The following is a 21605-nucleotide window of genomic DNA, read 5'->3' on the forward strand; positions in this document are numbered from 1 at the left end:
AATTAACTCTCCTTGTTTCAACTTATACTTATTTCTACATTTTTTTTTTTTGGTGTTTTGTAGAATGATTTTATAGCTGATGATGGATTGGCAAGAATGGATGGAGGCAAAGCCATACTTCCTAGTGTTATTAAGAGTGTTGAAATCGCTAGGCAGCGTGGGATTCGCATAGTCTGGGTAAATCTCAATGGACATATGCCTTTTCATTTCACTCTCATATAATCACTCAAGCATTTCAATGACTAGAAATTGAATTTTATCCGTTTGAAATCCCAGAGACAAATAAATATATGTCAATCTGAACTTCAACAGATTTCCTTCTGTAGCAAGAAATAAAATATGGTCTATAATTGAGAGCATCAGTCAATCATGATCATCATAGTAGTGTTTATACTTTACATGTGCATTTTTTTTTTTTTGGGTGATGATATATAATGAGGAAAAAAAAATGGCACTTACTACTGAAGGTTGTTCGTGAGCACGACCCGTCAGGAACAAATGTTGAATTATTTCGCCGGCACCGGTACTCTAACGGGAGAGTTGGTCCGGTGATAAAGGGAAGTCGAGGTGCGGCACTTGTCGATGGCCTGGAGATCAAACAAGGGGACTACAAGGTGGCGAAGACCCGGTTCAGCGCCTTCTTTGCCACCCCACTGCACTCATTCCTTCAAGATGCAGGGGTTGATAGCTTAGTCATTACTGGTAAATCAATGAGATTAATTAATCAAACAATGTTACGTTAGTTAATAGCAAGTCACGCATCAATTTAATAAATTAATTAATTGTGTGATTTGTGCGTGTGCATGCATATTTCATAATGCCATTATGTACCTATATATCCAGGCATTCAAACTCCAAACTGCATAAGGCAGACTGCTTTTGATGCAATAGCTTATGACTATCGATCTGTAACCGTCATCGTTGATGCCACTGCAGCTGTCACACCAGAAGTTCATTCTGGTATGTGTTATTTTTGTACTATATATTTTCACCAAAGACTCTCACGTACGTAGCAAAATGCCATCCTCGTATATCTGACTTGCGCTTGTATTTTTCATTTTTTTTTCCATTTATTTATCAGCGAATATTCACGACATGAAGAAGGTGAAAATTGCAACCCCAACTTTACAAGAATGGTCTGTTGAGGCTGAGGCTGAGGCTGATGCTTGATTCATCTGCAGTTGTATCATCTGATTTTGCACGCCTGCAAATGATGTATTAATAATATTGATTATTTGTGCCCATTTGCTAATTTTCGTTTGAATGGATTTGTTGTGTGATTTTGAGTTGGTGATTCCAAGATCCAAAACCATTGAAAATTCACCAAGTTGTTTCGTTTTATACAACAATGGGGAATATTATCTGCATGCTGTAGTATGTGTTGCGTGTGATCTATGTTCCTACGTGCAGGGCTGCCCATTGAAATACTGCTCTGACCTCCCAAGCCTCGAGTCTTAATTGTGTGATTTGAAACTGACCAGTTTGAAAGGAATTCAAGGAAGTTCACAAGCATGACACCAATGAAACTATGTTTCACAAACAAGACCATATGTTATACAAAATGCCCTTAAAAATAATGGATTTAGAGCCTCAATCAATTTACCCAGCCTTATGGGTTACACGGCCCAAGATATTAGTTACTCCCCCGCTTGATAGTTGTGCAATCTTTGCCTTTCGCTATTGTGGCATGTCAAAAAACTTTTCCTGTAAATCATTATTAAAAAAAAAAAAAAAAAAAAAAAAAACAGAACTGAAGCACTTTATATTTAAGAAAGGAAAAAAAAATTGAGAAAGTGGGAGTGGGAGGGGCATATTTTTGAAAGTTAGCCACTTTTGCGGCGTGTTCATAAACAATATAAAAAAATTCGTCCCCTCTATTTTTTGCGTACTGGTTTGTTAAAAATAAACCTAGACAAATAATTTGAAATATGAATTCTAACCTTGAAGACAGTCTTTAACATATTTTATTTCAGCATCTACGATAAAAACATATTTTAATTCAGCATCCACGATAATCCACCATTAAAAGTTTACTTTTATGCCCAAAAAAGGAAAAAAGAAAAAGAAAAAGAAAAAAAGAATCCCCGTATCATCTTTTTGCATTTGTATTAGAAACATGCACCGTGGGAAAATAGAAATGCTTCTCCCACAAATTTACATATTAGAATATGGAAATAGTCGTTAACGTTTTTTATAGTTGCCATGATACTCTCGATTTTGAACCTAGCGGAAGAGGGTAGAGCCTAGAGACAAGCAATATGGGCTAATGCCTAGAGGCCCAATCTGCCAGTTGTGTAACGAGTCATGTGCTGTTATCATTACGTTCGACCCCTTTAACCTTTTCCATCTTTGGTTTAAGATCATTATCAAACTGGCCAGATAGCTTTGGGGCCTAGATAATCAAGCGGCTTGGTGGACCCAATGAGTCCACTTTTCAGATGGGTTAGCCGTGGGCACGGGCCCTCGGGGACCCTTCCCCAACATTCTTTTTCCAAATCGTAAATGATGAGATTCCTTGCGATTTATAATTCATAGTTGATTGCTTGATTCTTCTTCTCCTTTCAATAGAATATATTTTTTTTTTCTTGTATTGTTTCTTCCATATACTAAGTATAGGGGTAGTTTCAACTTTTCATGGCTGCATAAAGTTGGCTAGAATTGAAGATTGACTTGCCTCTATTCATCAAAATTGGCCCACTATTTATTGTTTGAGTTAATGATAATCTAACTTCCGTTATCATGAAAACAACAGCAAATCATCCAAATCTTATTGTGTTCCCAACCAACACATGATTTCTTGGAAAAAGTAATACCATCTATCACTTCGAAAAGGTCTTTTACAGCTAACTTCAATCTATTTTTATAAAGGTCACTTCCCTAGTCAACATACACATCATCACCAAAATTCCTATTGCATTTCTCAAAGAAAAATTTGCTTGCATCTAACAATTTGTTCGGTTTCATTTTGTCAAAGATTTTGAGAAAGCAACATAAGACTTGAAAATTTTTTAAGGATAGAAAGGGGATTTGTGCTGATTTTGGGTTATTTCTACACTTAATAGGAGAAATATTCATGCGAGCTCATCAAACCCTAAACTCCACGAGTGCAAACTATGGACCTACTGATCCGGACAACCCCTCATAATTCATAAACCGCAGCTTTCATACCATGATTGGCTTGTAAATACACTTGAAAATGATAGAGATCCTCAAAATCTCGAACATTTTTCTCTTGATGCTAATACAACCCACCAAACAGATAAAAGTGTCTCTTTGCATATTGATGTTATTGAAGATAAAGATAAGATGCAATAATAAAGCGATTTTTTTCTTCTTGCTTTGGCCTACCTTTCCTCACACAACACATTGGCTGTTCAAACTTTCACATATGAGAAAAGAAAGTTAAAAAAAAAATAAAAAGAAATACAAAAAAAAGGGAGCTGTTCTGTTATTATACTATTAGAAGTAGGCCGTTGGAGTTTGAAAATAAAGTTGGGGAAGGGGGGGGGGGGGGGGGCGGTCTTCTTATTTAGTGTCAACTTTAGGGACAAATTGCAACACGCAAGACCTAAAATATAGAGTGGCACTATTTCGTTCTTTATTATTGTCTTGTCCACTTCTTATTTTACCCTACCAATTTTGGGACCTCTCTAGGGGCTGCTATCAGATTCAACTGACCCCTTGATTTATTGTGAGATTTGTAAATTCAGCTACGCGGTTTCTTTTTCCTTGACATGTGATCTAACAATTAAGCCAACTTTTTTTTTTCTATTGATTAGGAAGATAAGGAGAGGCAAGTAAGAAAAATAAAAGGCAGATATCCTTATCTAACATTTCTTTGACGGTTGTAAATATCAGTTGTAAATCTCATATAATATAAGTTGTAATCTGAGTATTAGTCTCATGTAATTTTTAAAAAAAAAATTCTTTGACGGTTGATCATTCTTTTTCTTTTTCAATTTCTAAATATTACTTATGGAATCATTTTATCGTTCATTATAGTAATGGCGCCTTATTTAAATCTATATTTGGAATGTATAGCATTTACTTTACCGACGTTATATTACAAACCAAGTGTCTATATATAGTCATATTGCGACCCCTGATTTTAAAATCCAAATGGGAAGTGTCTGTTTTCAATAGTTGAGAAATCACCCTTACTTATCAACCGGCAAGAGTCTTGTCTTTTAGTATGGTGGAAATGAGACGAAAATAATTGATTGAGGCTTAAACTCATGAATTAATGGTTCTTAGTTTAGTCTCAAAATTAATTATTATTATTTCTTTTTTTACTATTACAAAGTTGACATGACAATCATCACGTACGTCATTTATAGTTCATCAAACACCTTTATGATTTGATAATTGTAGAAATCCACGTGTAAGAAAACTTTTAATTATATATATATATATATATTTTTAAAAAAAATTGAGAAGAAGGATACACACACAAAGAGATAATTCAGTCATTCACTGAAGATCATCACCAACTATGTAGTAAGCAATTGAACTGCGTAAATTTCTGTTCATAATTTTCAAAGCCTTGGATTAACTACACAATTGCATACGGTAGCCAATGTCACTGCATGCAGTAACAACAATATCACTAAGCAAAAGAAGAAAAGTTGATTCTGTGATCATGGAAGTCACAAGATGATAGGATTTTTTTTTTTTTTTTTGGGAAAAAAATATTATAAAAAGTACATTATAGTATTAGTGTCAATTTAATAAATCGACGTGCGGTGTATCTAAATCTTGAATAATTTGAATGGAGGAACATGGAAGCTGGAATTTTCGTATCAACAGTATTCAATAATCTCGAATCGATTATGAAAAGGAAACTTGGTCTCAGCTGATTGACTCAAGAGGGTAACGACAACGAGAAAATCCAAGTCCCCGACAAATTAATTAAGAAAATGAAAGAAAGTTTTCCATGAAGTTGGAAAATCAAAGGAATAAAAACACAAAGAAAAAGCCAATGTCCTCTCTGGAGAAATGAAAGGGAATGCACAGTAACTGTTCAAGATATTATGTTACCACTTACATCTTATCCACTAATAATGTTAATTAAAACTAAATAAAAATTAGTGGTATATGCTTGTATTCTAATTTTTTTTTAATGGGTTAAATAAAAAAAAGAGCAAGTGGTATATGTTTCCTTGTGACTGAGTGGATTGATTTCTTGTAGTCAAATCAAACCTAACGCCGCATTATTCATTATTTCAACTGATGCATGAAGTTGATATAAAGTCCTAAGAAATTATTAAAGCAAATACTTCAATCATAGTTGTGTTGTGTCCAATATTTAGTGGTGAAATTAAGATTTTAATTAAATTATTTTTATTATTATTCCGCTCGATAGTATTTTAATTCTTTGTTAGTTCATATGAGTAAGGTTTAAATTATAGGCCTTTTATTATTATTTTTTATGTAAGACAATATCTTAGACAAATGCTATCTCTCTCTCTCTCTCTCTATATATATATAGAGCATTGGTATACTTGCTTCATAATAAAGGCTAATAATTTTATTATCAATTAAAACCCAAGGTTCATTAATCTACGATAGTTAGAATTATGCAATGAGTAATTTTTTTTTTTTTTTGGTTGGAAAATTAATACATGTGTTACATTCTTTTTAATTAGGAAAATCGTGCTGTCATTGATTCAAAGGAAGAGTAAGCATGTGTTACATGTTATTGGTTTTATTCATTGTATTTTGGGACTACTGAATTTAAACAGATAGTTGTTACGAGAATTCAATTGCGTAACCTAAAATTTTTAGGTATTTTTGAACTACCCATTAAAATTTTCAATGCCAACTCTTAATCTATTTCGCCAGTTTATGTACAAAAATTTGATGAAGAAAAAAAAAGTTACCACATTTGATATATCTTCACCTAACATCATAAATATAAAACTTTCTACCCTCATTATATGTCTTCAAAGCCTTTCACTCACTTCAAATCTGAGAGCAAATCAAAGAGTAGGAAAATGTCAACACCTTCTGGCCACCTTTTACCCAACTGATGAATTGTTTAAACAAATTCGTGAATCAAGAAAACCTTCTTGATGCATCATGATCCATCAATCAACAACTGAAAAGTCAGTAAAAATGAAACACAAATAAACAGATTTTTTTTTTCCACATTGATAAATGCACAGTACAAAACTGTACATACATAATGATTCCGAATAGAAATTTCTTCCCTGTAAAGTGTAACCCATGCCAGCACCCTTAATGCATGAAAAATTGAAAATGGGTTGTTTTTGTTGTTCTTTCAAATCTTGATCTGAAATTGCAGTTTCCAAGAACGTTAAAATAATACTACTCTTTCCCATTGATCGAAATTATTTCTTTTGAAAGATAAATTAATGGGGATTATTATCATCTATACCCCACGTGCACGTACACAAATTTTAAGATTGGTCTTTGATCATCCACTAAAGCCTATATATATATATGCATCATCATTGGATTTTTAGATCTCCGCTTTTTAGCTTAGCTGCCCATTATCTATGACTGTGGCGATGTTGACTCAAGCTGCAACAAAAGAAAAGCAAAAGGGCGAAGTGGCCCATCTGATTACCGTGAGACCTGCCACACCATATCCCAAAAAAGGAGTATGATGATTGATGATTTGTAGGTGTACTACTCTCCCTCCCTCCCTCCCTCCCTCCCTCTTGATTCTTTTTTATTTCAAAACTTGTTTTTTATTTTCTAAAAAATAAAAGAAAAAGAATGATGTAAAGTTAAGGTGATGTGAACTACAAGAAAAGCTGCTAACATCATGGTATGTTCCGCTCGCCTCAATTATTTGTTTTTTTTTAATATTATTATTTAATTATTATTTGTTTTTTCACTTTTTCGGCACTGGACTGAAACAAGAAAGTGGGTTTCCTATTTATTACACGCAATAAGATTATAAGGAGATCTTTGTCTGAAACCCATGCTACTATAAAATCTCCCAAGGCTAGCTCTTTTTCATGCTAGATTTGGCTCTCTCTCTTAAAGCTATAAGCTAAAGTTTCAACAATGGAGGAAGCAATTTCAGATCAAAGAGAAACGAGGCAACAGGAAGAAGCAGCTAATAACGTTCAAGAGAGAAGAAGAAAGGGTGGCCTCATTACCATGCCATTTATTATAGGCAAGTTCACACACTTGCACATCATCATAAGCACAATAAATAAATCTTACATTTCAAGTGGGGTTTGTGACTTTGTGTGTTTTTCTGTGCATGACTTAATATTCGTGAACTTTCTTTAAACTTTTTCTCAGCGGGGGGCTTGCTTGTCTGATTTTTCTGTGGTCCTTGAACTTCATGCAGAATTTTTAAATGGGTTTGTTTGTACTTCTAACTTTGTGTTATGTGATGTTTTGAGCACTGAGCAGCAAATGAGGCATTTGAGAAGGTGGCAAGCTATGGGCTGGTGACAAACATGATACTGTACTTGATGAAAGACTATCATTTGGGAGTTGCAAACGGCACAAATGTGCTTTTCTTCTGGACCGCTGCTACCAATTTCATGCCTATTTTGGGTGCTTTTCTTTCTGATTCTTATCTGGGTCGATTCCTGACCATTGGCTTGGCTTCCTTCTGCAGTCTCCTGGTAACTAAATCTTCTTTTCCCTTTTACAATTTCACTGTTTCTTGTACTATTTCTGTTATTATAATAATCACAACACTAATCATAGCTTTGACCATTCCTAAATTGATAATCAAGGCAAGGCAAAGGTTTTAGCTGAATGCGACTGTCATTTTCACTAAGGTTTTATCTTAATTGTTTAAGCATTAGCATTCAATTTATTATCATCAACTCATTATTTTGCCTGTCATTTTCACTTGGGCCCACGAGAAGTATATGTAAAAGCATTTTTAAGTCTGTAAATTGGATTCTTCCTTGTTCTCTTGTGGAATCCTTCGCATTTTTAATGGCAGTAGAAAAATTTTACTGCCCTTTTAGGGTAGCTTGCCCATGTTTCAGTGAGATTGGAAGCTGAAGAAAGCGGTTTATTTGAGAAACAAACAAACAAGAATCTCCTTTTCCAATTTACATACGCAGTGGATTTTAGTTAATCCTTTACTCATCGAGTACGGTCAGTAAAAAGAAATCACACCAATGCATTAGCTCATTTTAGAAATAGCTTTGTGCAGGCAGAGCTGAAATATTGATGTCGTTTCTGATATTTGGGTAAAATGTGTTCTTAATTAAAATCAGCAACGAAATTAGTTTCGAATTGCTTTATCTTATGCTTTTATGAAGAGAAATCTCATCTAATTTTCAATTTCACAGGGGATGTTTCTCCTATGGTTAACAGCAATGATTCCGAAAGTAAAGCCTTCACCGTGCAACATATTAACCCAGAGCTGTGAATCCCCGACCACAGCTCAAATGACACTTCTGATCTCTTCTTTTTGTTTCATATCCATTGGAGCTGGTGGCATTAGGCCATGCTCCATAGCATTCGGAGCTGATCAATTGGACAGAAAAGATAATCCCAACAATGAGAGGGTCTTAGAAAGCTTCTTTGGTTGGTACTACGCTACATCAGCTATAGCCGTCGTGATTGCATTGACTGCCATCGTTTACATTCAAGATCATCTTGGATGGAAAGTTGGATTCGGAGTTCCTGCAATCCTTATGGTGTTGTCTGTTTTACTGTTCTTCATTGCTTCTCCCTTGTATGTCAAGCTGAAAGCAAGCAGTAGCTTATTAACTGGCTTTGCACAAGTTGCAGTTGTTGCTTACAAGAACAGAAAACTTGCCCTGCCACCGCCAAATGCTAGTTGGTGTTACCATCGCCAGAAGGACTCTCTGCTCATTGTGCCAACTAGCAAATTGCGGTAATATGTTAACTACCTCATTGTCATTTTTTTTTTTCCAGTTAGAATATTTCACGAGCTTTTGTTGCTTTTGCCGTCAGGTTTTTGAATAAAGCTTGCCTCATTAGAAGTCCAGAACAAGACATTGCTCCAGATGGATCAGCTTTAAATCCATGGAGTCTTTGCACGATTGAGCAAGTAGAAGAGCTCAAAGCACTCATTAAGGTCTTGCCATTGTGGTCCACGGGGATAATGATGTCGATCAACATTAGCCAAAACTCATTTCCATTGCTGCAAGCTAGTTCCATGGATCGACATGTTACTTCAAGCTTCCAGATTCCCGCAGGCTCTTTCGGCACATTCACAATAATTACTTTAGCAGCATGGGTAGTCCTCTACGATCGTGTTTTAATTCCAGTGGCATCAAAGATGAAGGGTAAACCAGTGAGGCTTGGTGTTAAACTAAGAATGGGAATTGGACTATTTCTCTCGTGCATGGGAATGGTAGTTTCAGGACTTGTTGAGAATATTAGACGAAGAAGAGCTATCCGAGAAGGTTACCTGAACAATGGTCAAGCCGTGTTGGAAATGTCAGCAATGTGGCTTGTGCCACAGCATTGCTTGAACGGCTTAGCAGAAGCATTCAATGCAATCGCGCAAACAGAGTTCTTTTACTCAGAGTTCCCAAAGAGTATGTCAAGTATAGCTGCCTCCCTGTTTGGTCTAGGGATGGCTGTGGCAAACTTGTTAGCTAGTGCTATAGTAAGTGCCGTGGATCATATCACTTCAAAAGGAGGGAAAGAGAGCTGGGTATCGAGCAATATCAACAAGGGTCGTTACGACAATTACTATTGGCTTCTTGCTATAATGAGTCTTGTTAATTTGGTATACTTCCTCGTGTGTAGTTGGGCATATGGACCTTGTGTTGACCGTGTAACGAGTGTTGGAGATGAAGGGAATGACGTAAAGGATGAAGAAGAAGAGCTACTTCATTTAGGCAATAGCCGAGTTGGCAATGAAGGAAACGGCTTAAAGAAGGAAGAAAGTTTCTCATAGTCCAGGGAATTGGGAGCATGATTTGAATTCAATCGGTTTGATATGATTTGTTTTACTGAATGTATGTATAATTATGCGACTGGGTGGAGAAAGTAACTAGGATTATAGATTTATGAACTCTTTTTAGGCTGGTGTTTGCTCTACAAATTGTCTCTTACATAGCAATTATCGTATACTTCTTCAACTGCTATATTATATATGTATTTGCAATGTGTTTATCCAATGAAGTTCAGTGTTTTAACTTGAGTTCATATCTAAGGTTTGATAGATAGCTTTGGTTAATATTTTTTCTGAAATAAATTAGGGAGCTTATAATGTGCGTAATGTAATACACTAATATGATCCTAGAAATCAATAATTGACATTACTGAAAGTTCCAGCTGTTAATACACAATGAGTTGAACAATAATGCGTTGCTTTGGGATTATTTCAATAATGGGACAAATCTTTTACTTGTCCCCGCAAGAAAATCTCTGGAAGATTTTCTCTCACATTTTCCTCCTTTGGACCAAACGCACGTATTGTTAGTCCCCATTCTACTGTCCTTTACTCAATGGAACCCACAACCTGGGATTCCTTCTATAAAGTATGAACATCTTTTCTAGCTAAAAAGACAGTAGCCATCCTCGATAGGCTGCCTCTTGTGGAGGAATTTGCACACGTGAAACCGGACAACTTAATCTAAAAATATTACACCATATTCATTTAAATTTCATAAATCTGACCAGAAAAATGTATGTGCTGTTATAGGAGCAGTACGACGATCGAGGATGCTTGCTTTCGGATATCGTCTTTGTTAATGGGACAACTCTTTCGCTTAAAAGTGTTATTTTTTTTTCCCTCTCGTTTTCCCTCTTACCAATCAGAAAAAGAGGCCACATCCGATTAACCTTCTGCATGTATGGCTTTTAGTGTACTTAAGAGATGTGAAGCTTTATGGTGCGAAAATCAGTTAAGATAGTTACAGAAGTGACGATGTGGCATTTCTGACGTGTCTGGCCAGGTGGGACCCGTAGAAAATTGTGAATATCAGTTTAGATGGTTGCATTTTCTGGATAGAGAGTAGTTAATATGCAAAGTCATTTAACGAGAGAATTCTTGTAATTTCTATTGATAACAATTGTTTAAAATTTGACCCAAACTATTAGATATATTATTATTTTTGCCTCTTCTAGTTATATTATTATAATTAGATCCCTATTAGTTATTATTTAAGATCAAATGAAGAGGATCGTACTTATCTATTTTCATTCTTAAATACATGCATTCGCTTCAAAATTAATCAATTTCGGCAGTATTGAAGATTAACATAAGATAAATTTAACACATATGACATGAAATCTGTGGTTCGATATCTTTAAAAAGAATAAAGTGATCCAATTTATTAAATAAATTAAACAGTAATTTAATTAATATGGTATCAGATCCCATATAAAAAGGGCAGTGTATGAAGTTTATTTATCTTATTGGAATATTTCATACACTTCAATTATTTTGTTTTATTTAGTAGAATTTTCCTTCAAGTCATAGAAAAGTGATCATGAGCCACTAACAAGCAACTCCAAACAGACGAAAGGGTGGCCTCTTAACCATGCAATTTTTTCTTTGTAGGTACATGCACGACATTAAATAATAATGACACTTAAATTAATGGAGCTCGTGTGACTTTTTTACCATGCAAATGCTTAAAATTGTCACGTTCTTCTAAAATCTGTATCATCTTAAATACAATCATTCAATGACATTAACATGTAGAGGCGGAACGGTATTCATACGTCTCCAAGTCAAAAGAGAAAATGAGGGAAATTTAAAAAATAATAATAATTTTAAAAATTAATTTACTTACGTAATTTTTATGCTTTAATTTCCCCCCTCAGCTTTTACATTAGTTTGCTGTAGCCTACTAACTTTCATGCTTTAAAGCCCCACTGTTGGCATCTTCAATTTTATAGATTTATGCTACGGCTAGTCAAGTTTATATTTTTTTTCATTATGGCCCGTATTAAACAAAAATTCTGGCTCCATCACTGATTGTATCATATGAATACTGGATATTTATTGCAATGATCAACATGATTAGCATTTTTAAAATGAAACACATCTATAGAGCCATTAATCCTAAACAGGTACAATCTGGGCTAATTTGGTGCATGCAAATGAGGCATTTGAGAAAGGTGCCGAGCCAATAGCTACACATAAGCTCAATCTTTGATTTTTTATTATGTTTTGGGGAGTCGAACAAAAGATGAAGTGAAAATAAGGTTTTTGATCCTTATGCTGTGCCTTTGAGCGGCAAATGAGGCATTTGAGAAGGCAGCAAGCCATGGGCTGGGGTCAAACGTGATATTGTACTTGATGACAGACTATCATATAAGAGTTGCAAAAGAAACTCATATTCTTTTGGTACGGAATGCTGTTCTGAATTTCATGCCTATTTTGGGTGCTTTTCTCTCTGATTCTTATCTGGATCGATTCCTCACCATTGGCTTTGCTTCCCTACTCCAGTCTTCTGGTACAAGTTTTCAAATCCATTTTTACACAAGCAGTTTGTTTGAGAGATCATATTGAATTTTCGATGAAACAGGGGATGGTTAACAGCAATTATTCCACAAGTGAAGCCTGCCCCATGTAGCCAATTATCCCAACGCTGTGAATCCCCAAGCACAGGTCAAATGACTACTAATCTCTACATTCGCCCTCATGTCCATTGGAGCTGGTGGCATTAGGCCTTGTTCCTTGGCATCTGGAGAAGGTCAATTAGAAAGAAGAGATGATAGCCCCAAGAATGAAATGGTCGTGGACAGGTTCTTTGGTTGGTACTAATGCTTCCGCAGCTCTTGCTGTCCTGATTGCTTTCACCGGTATTGTTTACATTCAAGATCATCTTGGATGGAAATTTGGTTTCACAGTTGCTGCTATCCTAATGCTGTTGTTATGTTTCTTGTTTTCCCTTGTTTCTCCTTTATATGACAAGCTGAAAGCAAGCAAGGGCTTATTCACTGGCTTCGCACAAGTGGTGGTTGTTGCTTGTAAGAACAGAGAATTTCCCCTCTTCCGGTAGATGCTAGCTGGTGTTACCATAACATTAAGAGTTCGCTACTCATTGTGCCAAGTGACAGATTAAGGTAACACACTATTACCACTGCCTCAACTACATTTTTTAAATATGAAAGTTCGATGAGCTGTTTTCGCTTTTGTTCCTTATCAGATTTCTAAATAAAGCTTGCATCATTAGAAATCCTAAAGAAGAAGAGCTCAGAGCACTCATAAAGCTTACGCCACTGTGGTCTACAGGGATGATTATGGCAATAAACATTAGCCTAAACTCATTTCCATTGCTGCAAGCAAGTTCCATTTCTTCAAGCTTGCAAATTCCAGCCGGCTCTTCTAGCACGTTCTCAATTATTGCTCTTATCATACGGGTAATCCTTATTTAGAAATGGTTTTGTGAGTTTTATTAATTTGCAATATTCTGTTGTGTGTAGTTGGACATACGGACATTGCTCCAAAAGCATAAGAATAACGAGTGTCGGAGAAGGGGGGAATGGCTCAAAGGAGGAAGAAGAGTCATCTAATACTATGAAACAATACTTTGGCAATGAAGGAAATGGATTGAACGAGGAAGAAAGTTTATCCAGGCCCAGGAAATTTGCAGCTTGATTGGAGTTTATTATATAGGCATAATTGTTCTATTGAACGTATGCAACTGGGCGAAGAAAGTAAACCATAGTTACTGAATGTATGTATAATTATGTAAAGGCAAAATGAAAAATTCTATTTGAAAATTCGCCAAAAAACACACAGTTTCAGAGTTGGAATAAAAGGCCTACACATGAATCGATGGTTCCTGAGAAGTAATTCCTAATCCTGATAAACATGGAGTTTACAGTTTCTCAATTGTGCATCTCAAACCATTTAGGCAGAATCTCCATGTGCATGTTCAGATTCGACATCATTGGTCAATCCAATCCTTGAACAGCAACATCATGTAGAGAGGAATATTTACTACAGCAATGACTGTAAGCATTCGGAACATACGCACCAATCTATGGATTATGAACTTTGCTGTTGATTTGCTTGTTCTTGGTGGCAGATTTGTCATGGGATCATCTACATTCATAGAGATCTCTACCTCCTGAGCATTACCTTTCTTAGCTGTGTGCCGCATCACAGCATTACCCCTACCACAAAAAAATAAATAAATTAATAACTGTAAGAGAACATATACTAGTAACCAGAGATGCGAATCAAAGTGTATCACTTGTTATAATAAATGGTATCAGTAAATGAGAATATGGCGTTGAAGCACCTTTCCATTGTCCCTGATGTGTCCTTTGCACGAGTAATGGGAGTATTTGTGGCTTTTCGAACAAGGTGCATGGATCCTTCTGCATCCCATACCATCTCGTACTCACAATTCTCATCTTCAGTCTTTTCTTTGGTTCCAACTTTAAAGAGCTGTTTACCATACGCCAAAAAATCACTGCAGTGGCACCCAAAATTCACACCACCAGTTGGCCAAAAGAGGAGAGTAACGAGGGTCACTATGAACAGCAACAGATACCTGATATAATAAGCAAATACAGCAGGTAAAGATTTGAACAATACCCAACTGATAAGCTTAAATACAAAAGTGATCATTTTTAATCATCAACCAGGAGAGTTACCCTATATAAATGTGTGTTTGCATTGGAAGAAAACACAGACGAGTAAGAACTGCTTCTTCCAAATTGGACATGTTTAAAAGAGCTGAATTACTGGCAGATAATAGCATGAACGATGGATACAAGTTTCCCTGCTGCCAACTTATTGTCCCTACAGTGTGCTGCATATTATCATCAATTATATTCAATCTCTCTGTAAAACTTGTATTAGTCAAAATACTAACTGCTTACCTCCTTTATATGCTCATGGTTGGACTCATGGGAAACCGTACACTGGTCATGATCATGACCAGATAAGACAAGTACCTGCAAAACTCATATCATCATTGGACAGGCCTCTGCATCATAGACACAATTCATGCAATGGTGTGAAACGTCACAAATACTAAGGGCCCATCCCTTATTTTTACACCGGCACCATTTGTTTTTGTTTTCTTAAATATAAAGGAGACCTGTACAATCCAAGGTTATGAAAAAGCAAAGCAGATGGATTGATGCAATAACTTAGAACCAAAAAATTATATTTAGACCATTGAATAAAAGACAAAATATGAACTTTGGACTGGAATGAAGTCTGCACTACAGTCAATTACAGATAAGTCATAGTATTTATAACATGGGAAAAGACCACTTTGGTTAATTTCACATAACCCCAGCAAATTTTTAAACAATGACATACTGATCCATGACTATAGAAACCAAGGGCTATGTGCACTGTGAAGGCTGGGTGTGGTTCAACAACAGTGGATATCAACAAAATGGAAGCTGGGAAGTTTTTTTTTTTTTTTTGGGTAAGAAGCTGGGAAGTATTTTGGTGGCAGAAAAGGCTTACTTGCTGGTTCGCAATGACTCTTCTGGAAACATTGTTGTCGGGATATTTTTGGTTTCATAAGCAGTATTGGTGAAGTTTGGTCACTGAAAACTGACCAGAAAAGTGAAACAGGTTTCCCTGCCGTGTGTTAGTTGCAAAAACGTATCAATCAGAGGTTGGGCTCTACTACTACTAACAGATTGGTGCAAAACCAATATACAAAAAAGAAAAATTATTTTCTAAAAGTTAGAGAAAATTAGCAGAATTAGAGAGAGGATAAAATATAACTTTATTCCAATAATAAATTATTATACAAAGTCTGAATTAATACTTAAAATAAAGCCCTATTTACACAGGTCATAAGTATGAAAAATACAGGAAAAGAAGTTTACCTCCAAAAAGAAAAATACCCGCCACATTATCAGATTTTGAAAATACCAAATTAGAAGCACCACTTCATTTTCTTAAATGATTTCCAAAAATGCCGTTCAAAACGCAATGCACTGGGATACTCCTAGGATAGTGAAAAGCAACATAATTCAAATATTTCTATTATTTTAAGTGTGATCGCCAAATTTGGGCACTCAGCCAAAATTTACATGGCATCCACCTTGACAGATATGCATAGAAGTCATCATTAGAGGTGTTATACAAAGAATGATGTCTTTACTATGTTTCCCACATCAGTATCAGCACAAAATAACCATACACCGGATCTACAAATAATGGTAAAGAGAACTTACAGGTTTAATCAAGTCGAGCAAGCGGTTTGATGATTCTTCAGTGATGTAATTTTGGTACCTGTATTACGGGACTATCAAATAGTGCTCTACTACTACCAATAGATTTTATTGCAATTCTGTCGTCCATTGCATAGAGAAGGAAGGATAAGCTTACAATATTTCTTGGCTGTGACCAGTACGCACGATCCGCTGGACAATAAAGTAAATTATTCAATTGAACATTCAAATACTGAAAAAAGTACAGGAATTCTGATAGAAAATTCCTCAAAATAACATGAAAATCACGGCAATGCCCTAAAAATGTATCTGGAACAGTAACTGTAAATAACATGTTTGCTTAAACTTTTAACTTCTCAAAAACTAAAAAAGTAATACCTGATTGATAATTGGAGAACTACGGTGAGGGCCACAAGGAGTCTCATCTCTCCGATACAATGGAATATGTGTCAATAATACCCTTGGAAGCAATTGAAAATCTGAAAGAATGTGAAAAAATATACATAAACTATTCCTATGTGATTAACACCATCCGGAAAAATAAGTTAATATAAATACCTATAGATACATTTTTAACAAAATCCCAAGTTGCAGCAGCCAGGTTTCCTTCTGGATGTCCTGTACACGGCATTAGCACTTGCATTATTTATGAACATTCTAAATTCTAAGGATATTCTAAGAGACACCAACCTATACTTATTTAAAAGTTATCATTTGAAGTGACTCATCTCAATTGCACTACAAACAACATATCTAATTCATTTTCCTTCAGAGATAAAATCCCTAAAAAATTCAGAGCAGACTACGCTTGAATTTACTTCCTCTGATTGAGCAGTCAACAACAGGTACTATGATAACAGAAATAAAACCATAGAGATTTTACGCAAATAATTATCCTAAAGCATGAAAACATAAATAAGGATGCAAATGGTCCAAACCTCTACAGACACAAACCTCAATAAACACTTCACATACAAGATTTAACGCTTCATTCCAAAAGATAATCAAGCAAATAAAAGTGCTTTATTCTCAAAATGCTAGAGAACCATCTTATGGTTACAGATTTTCTTAGGGCTTGAAATTATTTGCTGGAACTTACTGGTTGATTATGAAAATTCACTTTCTAATTGGAAAAAAGAAACAGGCATGAAAGAGAAAGTAAAGAGAAGTAAAATAATAAAATTGATGAAAGTTTGAAACAATGAGTAGTTACAATTTTTTTTTTTTTCAATTCTTCATTACCTGGAATAGTATTGTATCTAAAATCAGCAGAAATTTATGCATAACTCGTAGTATTAGCAAACCCCAATCCCCATCATACAAAAGCACAGATGTCTAAAGGGAACACAGAACTCTTTTAGAGTGCAGCAAAAAGCAGACATGCCCTAGTAGATTGCCATAAAGATTGTATTGACACCCTCTTGCTGCAAGAAATAAAGATTTTGTCTCAGACCAACAAGTTTTAATTACTTGGAGATTTCAAAAATGACATCCCTTCAATCAGTATTCTGAGGAAACTCTTTACAGGGAAGCACCTGCAGACACTAATTTTATCAAGTAGTGGTTGGCAAACTGCTTTTTACCTTAAGGCAGTTTGCTCTTTCAAAATTAATTGATTTTATCATGATTTTTTTATTCCCCTCATCTTTTCTATCCTTTTCAGGCAACAATGTTGGTTGGGGACACTAATGCTTTGAAGCCATCAACAGTCAACACAGATTAGGAAGTTTGAAACCAATAAAACAAATAGGCATAATCATGCTGTTGTACCCTTTTGCCCAAATTGATCTATTTCAATTAAAATGCAGCACCTAACATTTGATAACACTTTCCAATAAATAAAGTCCGAATTGCTGTCTTACGATAAGGTTCCAAATGTCTGTAATGTTTTATTTTTTATTAAAAGCGGCCATATCCAACAATGTTGACAGCAAAAATTAAGAAAACAGAAATTAGAAAATAACAAAACACAGTTAATCTATAGAATGAATTCTGTCGGTAACTATAGGTATCGCCATAATTCAAGATGTTAAATATAATTTCATAGATTACAGGATCAATGTACATGAGGGGGATGAAAAAGAAGTGATTCCAGAGTCATTAGAAGATATAAACAACACCCTTATTCTATAGTAATAGAACTAATGCCATGTCAAAGAAGAGTTGGCCACTTTAATTTACCATCTAGAGTTTGAGCATCGACAACAATGAACTCAACTTTTCCAACTGTAAATCGGTAGTTTCTCTTCCCAAATTCCTTTTCATAGCGTCGAACGATCTGTAAACATGTAAATTATAACTTAATAAACAAGTTATTTCAAGTCTAAGAAAGCACATATTTTACTATTGAGCATTGGAGAAGAAATTTTTTCAAAATACACATAACACAATCCACTCACCGTACTCAATTCAATGCATCTCATGCCCTGGACTTCCGAAAAACTTTGCATTTCAACAGGATTATTCACAAATAAATCTTATAAAACTTAAATTAATGACATTCACAATAAAAATTTGCCAATACTTTTTCATAATAAATAAAGTTTCATGGCAGACATATCCTTCAAGTAGCTCTAACTTAACACTTTATCTGAACAAAAAAAGAGTACTTTTTAAGATAGAAATGGCATAATACCTCTGGTTTATGAGAGAGCAGAGCTGCATAACCATTATCATGATTTCCAGGAAGAAAGTGAACTCGGATATCTCTGAATCTATCTTGACTTTTTAAGCCAAATATATGCTTAAAACGGTTTAAAGATTCCTGCCATCTAATCAGTGAAAGAAATGTTAAAAAAGGCAATCCTGGGTCAGAATTGTTTATTGAAAATGGAAAATTCTACCAAGCCTCGCTCTTACTCTTCATCAGACAAATAAGGACCCCCATCGAAATGATCACCCAAAAACAAAATCACATCAGGTTTAAAAGGCAGGATGGAAGCAAAGAATGCTCTGCGCATATACAAATCGGTAAAGAACTGTGCGACTTCTAAAGCAAGTGATTTTGGAGGCAAATGGAGGGAGGTTTTATCCATGATCTGTTAAAGCTAACAAATAATATCAGTAATTCAAAACAGAACTACCAGCATAGCAGCAACAGAGGGCAAGGGCAAACTAATCACCTGTGGATCCGTAATAACGGCAACTTTATCATAACCATCAACTCCATCCATCTAAACTCAAAATTACAACAAACATTAATACTATAGGAACAAATTCACATAAAAAAATTCATGCATTACAAAAGTCCAAAATTGATACGCTTTGTAAATGAAATTACCGATGAAGACGATGGCCACGAACAAGAGCGAAGAGTGGGAATCCAAAATGCAAACATCTCCCCGTAAAGAAGAGTTATGGTCCATGTCAAGCACAGAAACAATGTCAATTTATGATGCTGCTTCATCATATTATTACCTCCCCTACAGTTAGCAGCAACTTACAGAGAATTAGGGGGTCGTTTAGTAGCTTTCACTAAAATGCTTAACAAAATGAGGCACTCTTAAATTGCAAATTTGGTAAAATAGAAATCAAAATTACGAACAAATTAACAAAACCAGAAGAAGTTTGGATTGACCGCACTTGCCTAAGGCGATTGATCTCTCAACTCTCCGACCAAACACAAGTATAGCACCACCGTCACGGGCAGTGGCCGTCGCCAAATCTAGGCGTGGGATTCCTCGAATTCGATGACGAAGTGGAAAAATATTAGATAATGTTTTGTGAGAAATTGGTTTAGGGTTTGAAAAGCCGTTAGAAGGTTTCCGGGGTCCCAAATTTGTTGATTTTGTGTATGAACAGGGATGCGATAACTTTTTTTTTTTTTGGGAAAAGAGGGATGCGATAACTTGCAAAAAAAAATGAAATTGATGCAGGGGTTTCAGAAAACAGATTTTCGGTGGTTTTGAGAACGTTTTCAAAAAGTATTTTCATTTTTCAAAACACAAAACAATGAAAAATGAACTACGGAAACTGTTTTTCATTGCTTTGTTTGGGGAGGAGTGTAAATACTCTGGCAGCTAGTGGGGTCCACATGGGTGCTTTTCGATTACGCAGTCCTGGCAACTGTTGGGGAACTGACCGGAGCTGAGCCTAATTGCTGAGTTCGGTACACCTACAATTAAAGTTTGGATCTTGCTATGTTACATTTAAGGTAACATACACACCTAATAGTTGGCAGCCATGTGTCCTGAGGAGAGAGAAAAGGCATTGAAAAACAAGGCAGAGGAGTTGGCTGTAAGTTACATGAATTGTAACTTAGGCAAACTCCTTAAAGTTTTTAAAATGATATCATATCGGAGCAATCTACGTTACAGACGCTGTTAGCCTGTGAGTTGACAAGAGAATGTATGGGTGCGTGGCACGTGGACTGCGGATGGAAGGGGATATTATATATGGAACCTGCCATTCCGGTTTTCTTCGGGTGACAAAATGCTCTCCTCCCGGCTGTGCCAGGGTCATCCTCTTCGGCAGTATAAGGAAACTGCTTCAGATCCGATGCAACCATACTGTCATCATCAACCTTGGATTCACATATATATCTCTCATATTTCTTAGTCATATCTACCCACGAACAACCCATCATTTGTAATTTTAGTTATACACTTTCGCTACTACAGTAACTAATTCGTCTCCACCACGTCCCATTTGCTGGTATCTTCATACTTCTAGATGTTTTCTTTGCTGGTTATGGTTTGCCCAATATTTTTCATAGTCACCTGCTGATCTTTGTACTACTCCGACCAATTTTCACCGATATTTCACCGAAATTGACATTATCTTTAACACCAACCTAATTAAAATATAATTAATTCTGTTAATTTCTCTAGCCACGTGTCCTTTTATTACTTTTCACATTCGGTTGCACATTAACCGTTAAAGTCGGTTTCCTGTGCTTTGGTGATTTTTTCCCCTTATTTTTCTGACCGTCCATCTTTCTCTCTCCACATCCAGAGATTACAGGTCTGTTACTAACAGAGTCTGTAACGTAGATTGGTCCTATCATATCTTATACGTTTTCGTATACCTGTCAAATCACGTTCAGCTATTTTCTTATACGTGTCAAAATCACAATAAAAACTGAGCTCAGTTATTTTCGTATACATGTCAAAATCACAATAAAAACAGAGTTAAGTTATTTTCGTATACGAGGAGTGCTAGCAACAGTAGCCCTTATGGGCGACTGTTTCAGTCGCTTGTTTCTTGTGTTGACACGTGTTTTTCTTTTCAGTTCATTTATGACTATTTAATTTTACCATAATATCCTTATTAAATCTTCTTCCATAAAGCGCTTTTTTTTTTTTTTAAAACCAATCATGCATAATCCATTTATGACCATCACTCAATTCATTTTCTCTCTGCAGGCCAAACCAAACCAAACCCAACACCAGAACAGAACCGCTTTCCCAAGCGTGAAAGAGAAAAAGAGAATAATGGTGGCTGAGGCTCTCCATTTTATGGTGGCAACAGAGGAATCTCATGCATCCATCCGCCTTTTTCTATGAAGCTTT

At 35.6% G+C, this 21605-nt stretch overlaps 3 protein-coding genes across 9 annotated transcripts; 2 read left to right on the forward strand and 1 right to left on the reverse strand.

The window, feature by feature from the left end:
• The first annotated feature begins 96 nt into the window (after positions 1-96).
• On the forward strand, positions 97-1639 carry LOC102624158 (probable inactive nicotinamidase At3g16190). The gene is made up of 4 exons (XM_006465674.2): positions 97-177; positions 468-702; positions 844-960; positions 1082-1639. Exons 1-4 carry the CDS (start codon positions 97-99, stop codon positions 1168-1170), a joined length of 522 nt encoding a protein of 173 aa, XP_006465737.2. The 3' UTR covers positions 1171-1639.
• Positions 1640-6491: 4852 nt separating this feature from the next.
• On the forward strand, positions 6492-10126 carry LOC102620302 (protein NRT1/ PTR FAMILY 1.2). Of its 4 annotated transcripts, none has more exons than XM_052443967.1 (5): positions 6492-6793; positions 6889-7147; positions 7393-7610; positions 8295-8845; positions 8926-10126. In XM_052443967.1, the coding sequence occupies exons 2-5, from the start codon at positions 7036-7038 to the stop codon at positions 9878-9880; spliced, it is 1836 nt and encodes a 611-aa protein (XP_052299927.1). In that variant the 5' UTR covers positions 6492-6793; positions 6889-7035; the 3' UTR covers positions 9881-10126. The 4 variants fall into 4 exon arrangements, with proteins under 4 accessions (XP_052299927.1, XP_006465634.2, XP_006465635.2 ...); XM_006465571.4 differs by having other exon boundaries at positions 6994-7147; XM_006465572.4 differs by having other exon boundaries at positions 7015-7147.
• A 3467-nt stretch (positions 10127-13593) lies between these two features.
• Positions 13594-20084, reverse strand: LOC102619832 (uncharacterized protein C630.12). 4 transcript variants are annotated; one of them, XM_052445045.1, is made up of 14 exons: positions 19687-20084; positions 19376-19522; positions 19218-19268; positions 18955-19133; positions 18731-18866; positions 18277-18373; positions 16654-16713; positions 16474-16574; positions 16253-16287; positions 16099-16156; positions 14776-14850; positions 14548-14705; positions 14190-14444; positions 13594-14061 (listed from the first exon to the last, which is right to left on the reverse strand). In XM_052445045.1, exons 2-14 carry the CDS (start codon positions 19502-19504, stop codon positions 13833-13835), a joined length of 1563 nt encoding a protein of 520 aa, XP_052301005.1. In that variant the 5' UTR covers positions 19505-19522; positions 19687-20084; the 3' UTR covers positions 13594-13832. The 4 variants fall into 4 exon arrangements, with proteins under 4 accessions (XP_052301005.1, XP_006465632.2, XP_015387049.2 ...); XM_006465569.4 differs by having other exon boundaries at positions 19376-19517; positions 19673-20081; XM_015531563.3 differs by lacking the exon at positions 19687-20084 and having other exon boundaries at positions 18955-19142; positions 19376-19466.
• Between the last annotated feature and the right edge of the window lie 1521 nt (positions 20085-21605).

The sequence above is a fragment of the Citrus sinensis genome, chromosome 7 (genome assembly GCF_022201045.2).
Source record: "Citrus sinensis cultivar Valencia sweet orange chromosome 7, DVS_A1.0, whole genome shotgun sequence".
Taxonomy (NCBI): Eukaryota; Viridiplantae; Streptophyta; class Magnoliopsida; order Sapindales; family Rutaceae; genus Citrus; species Citrus sinensis.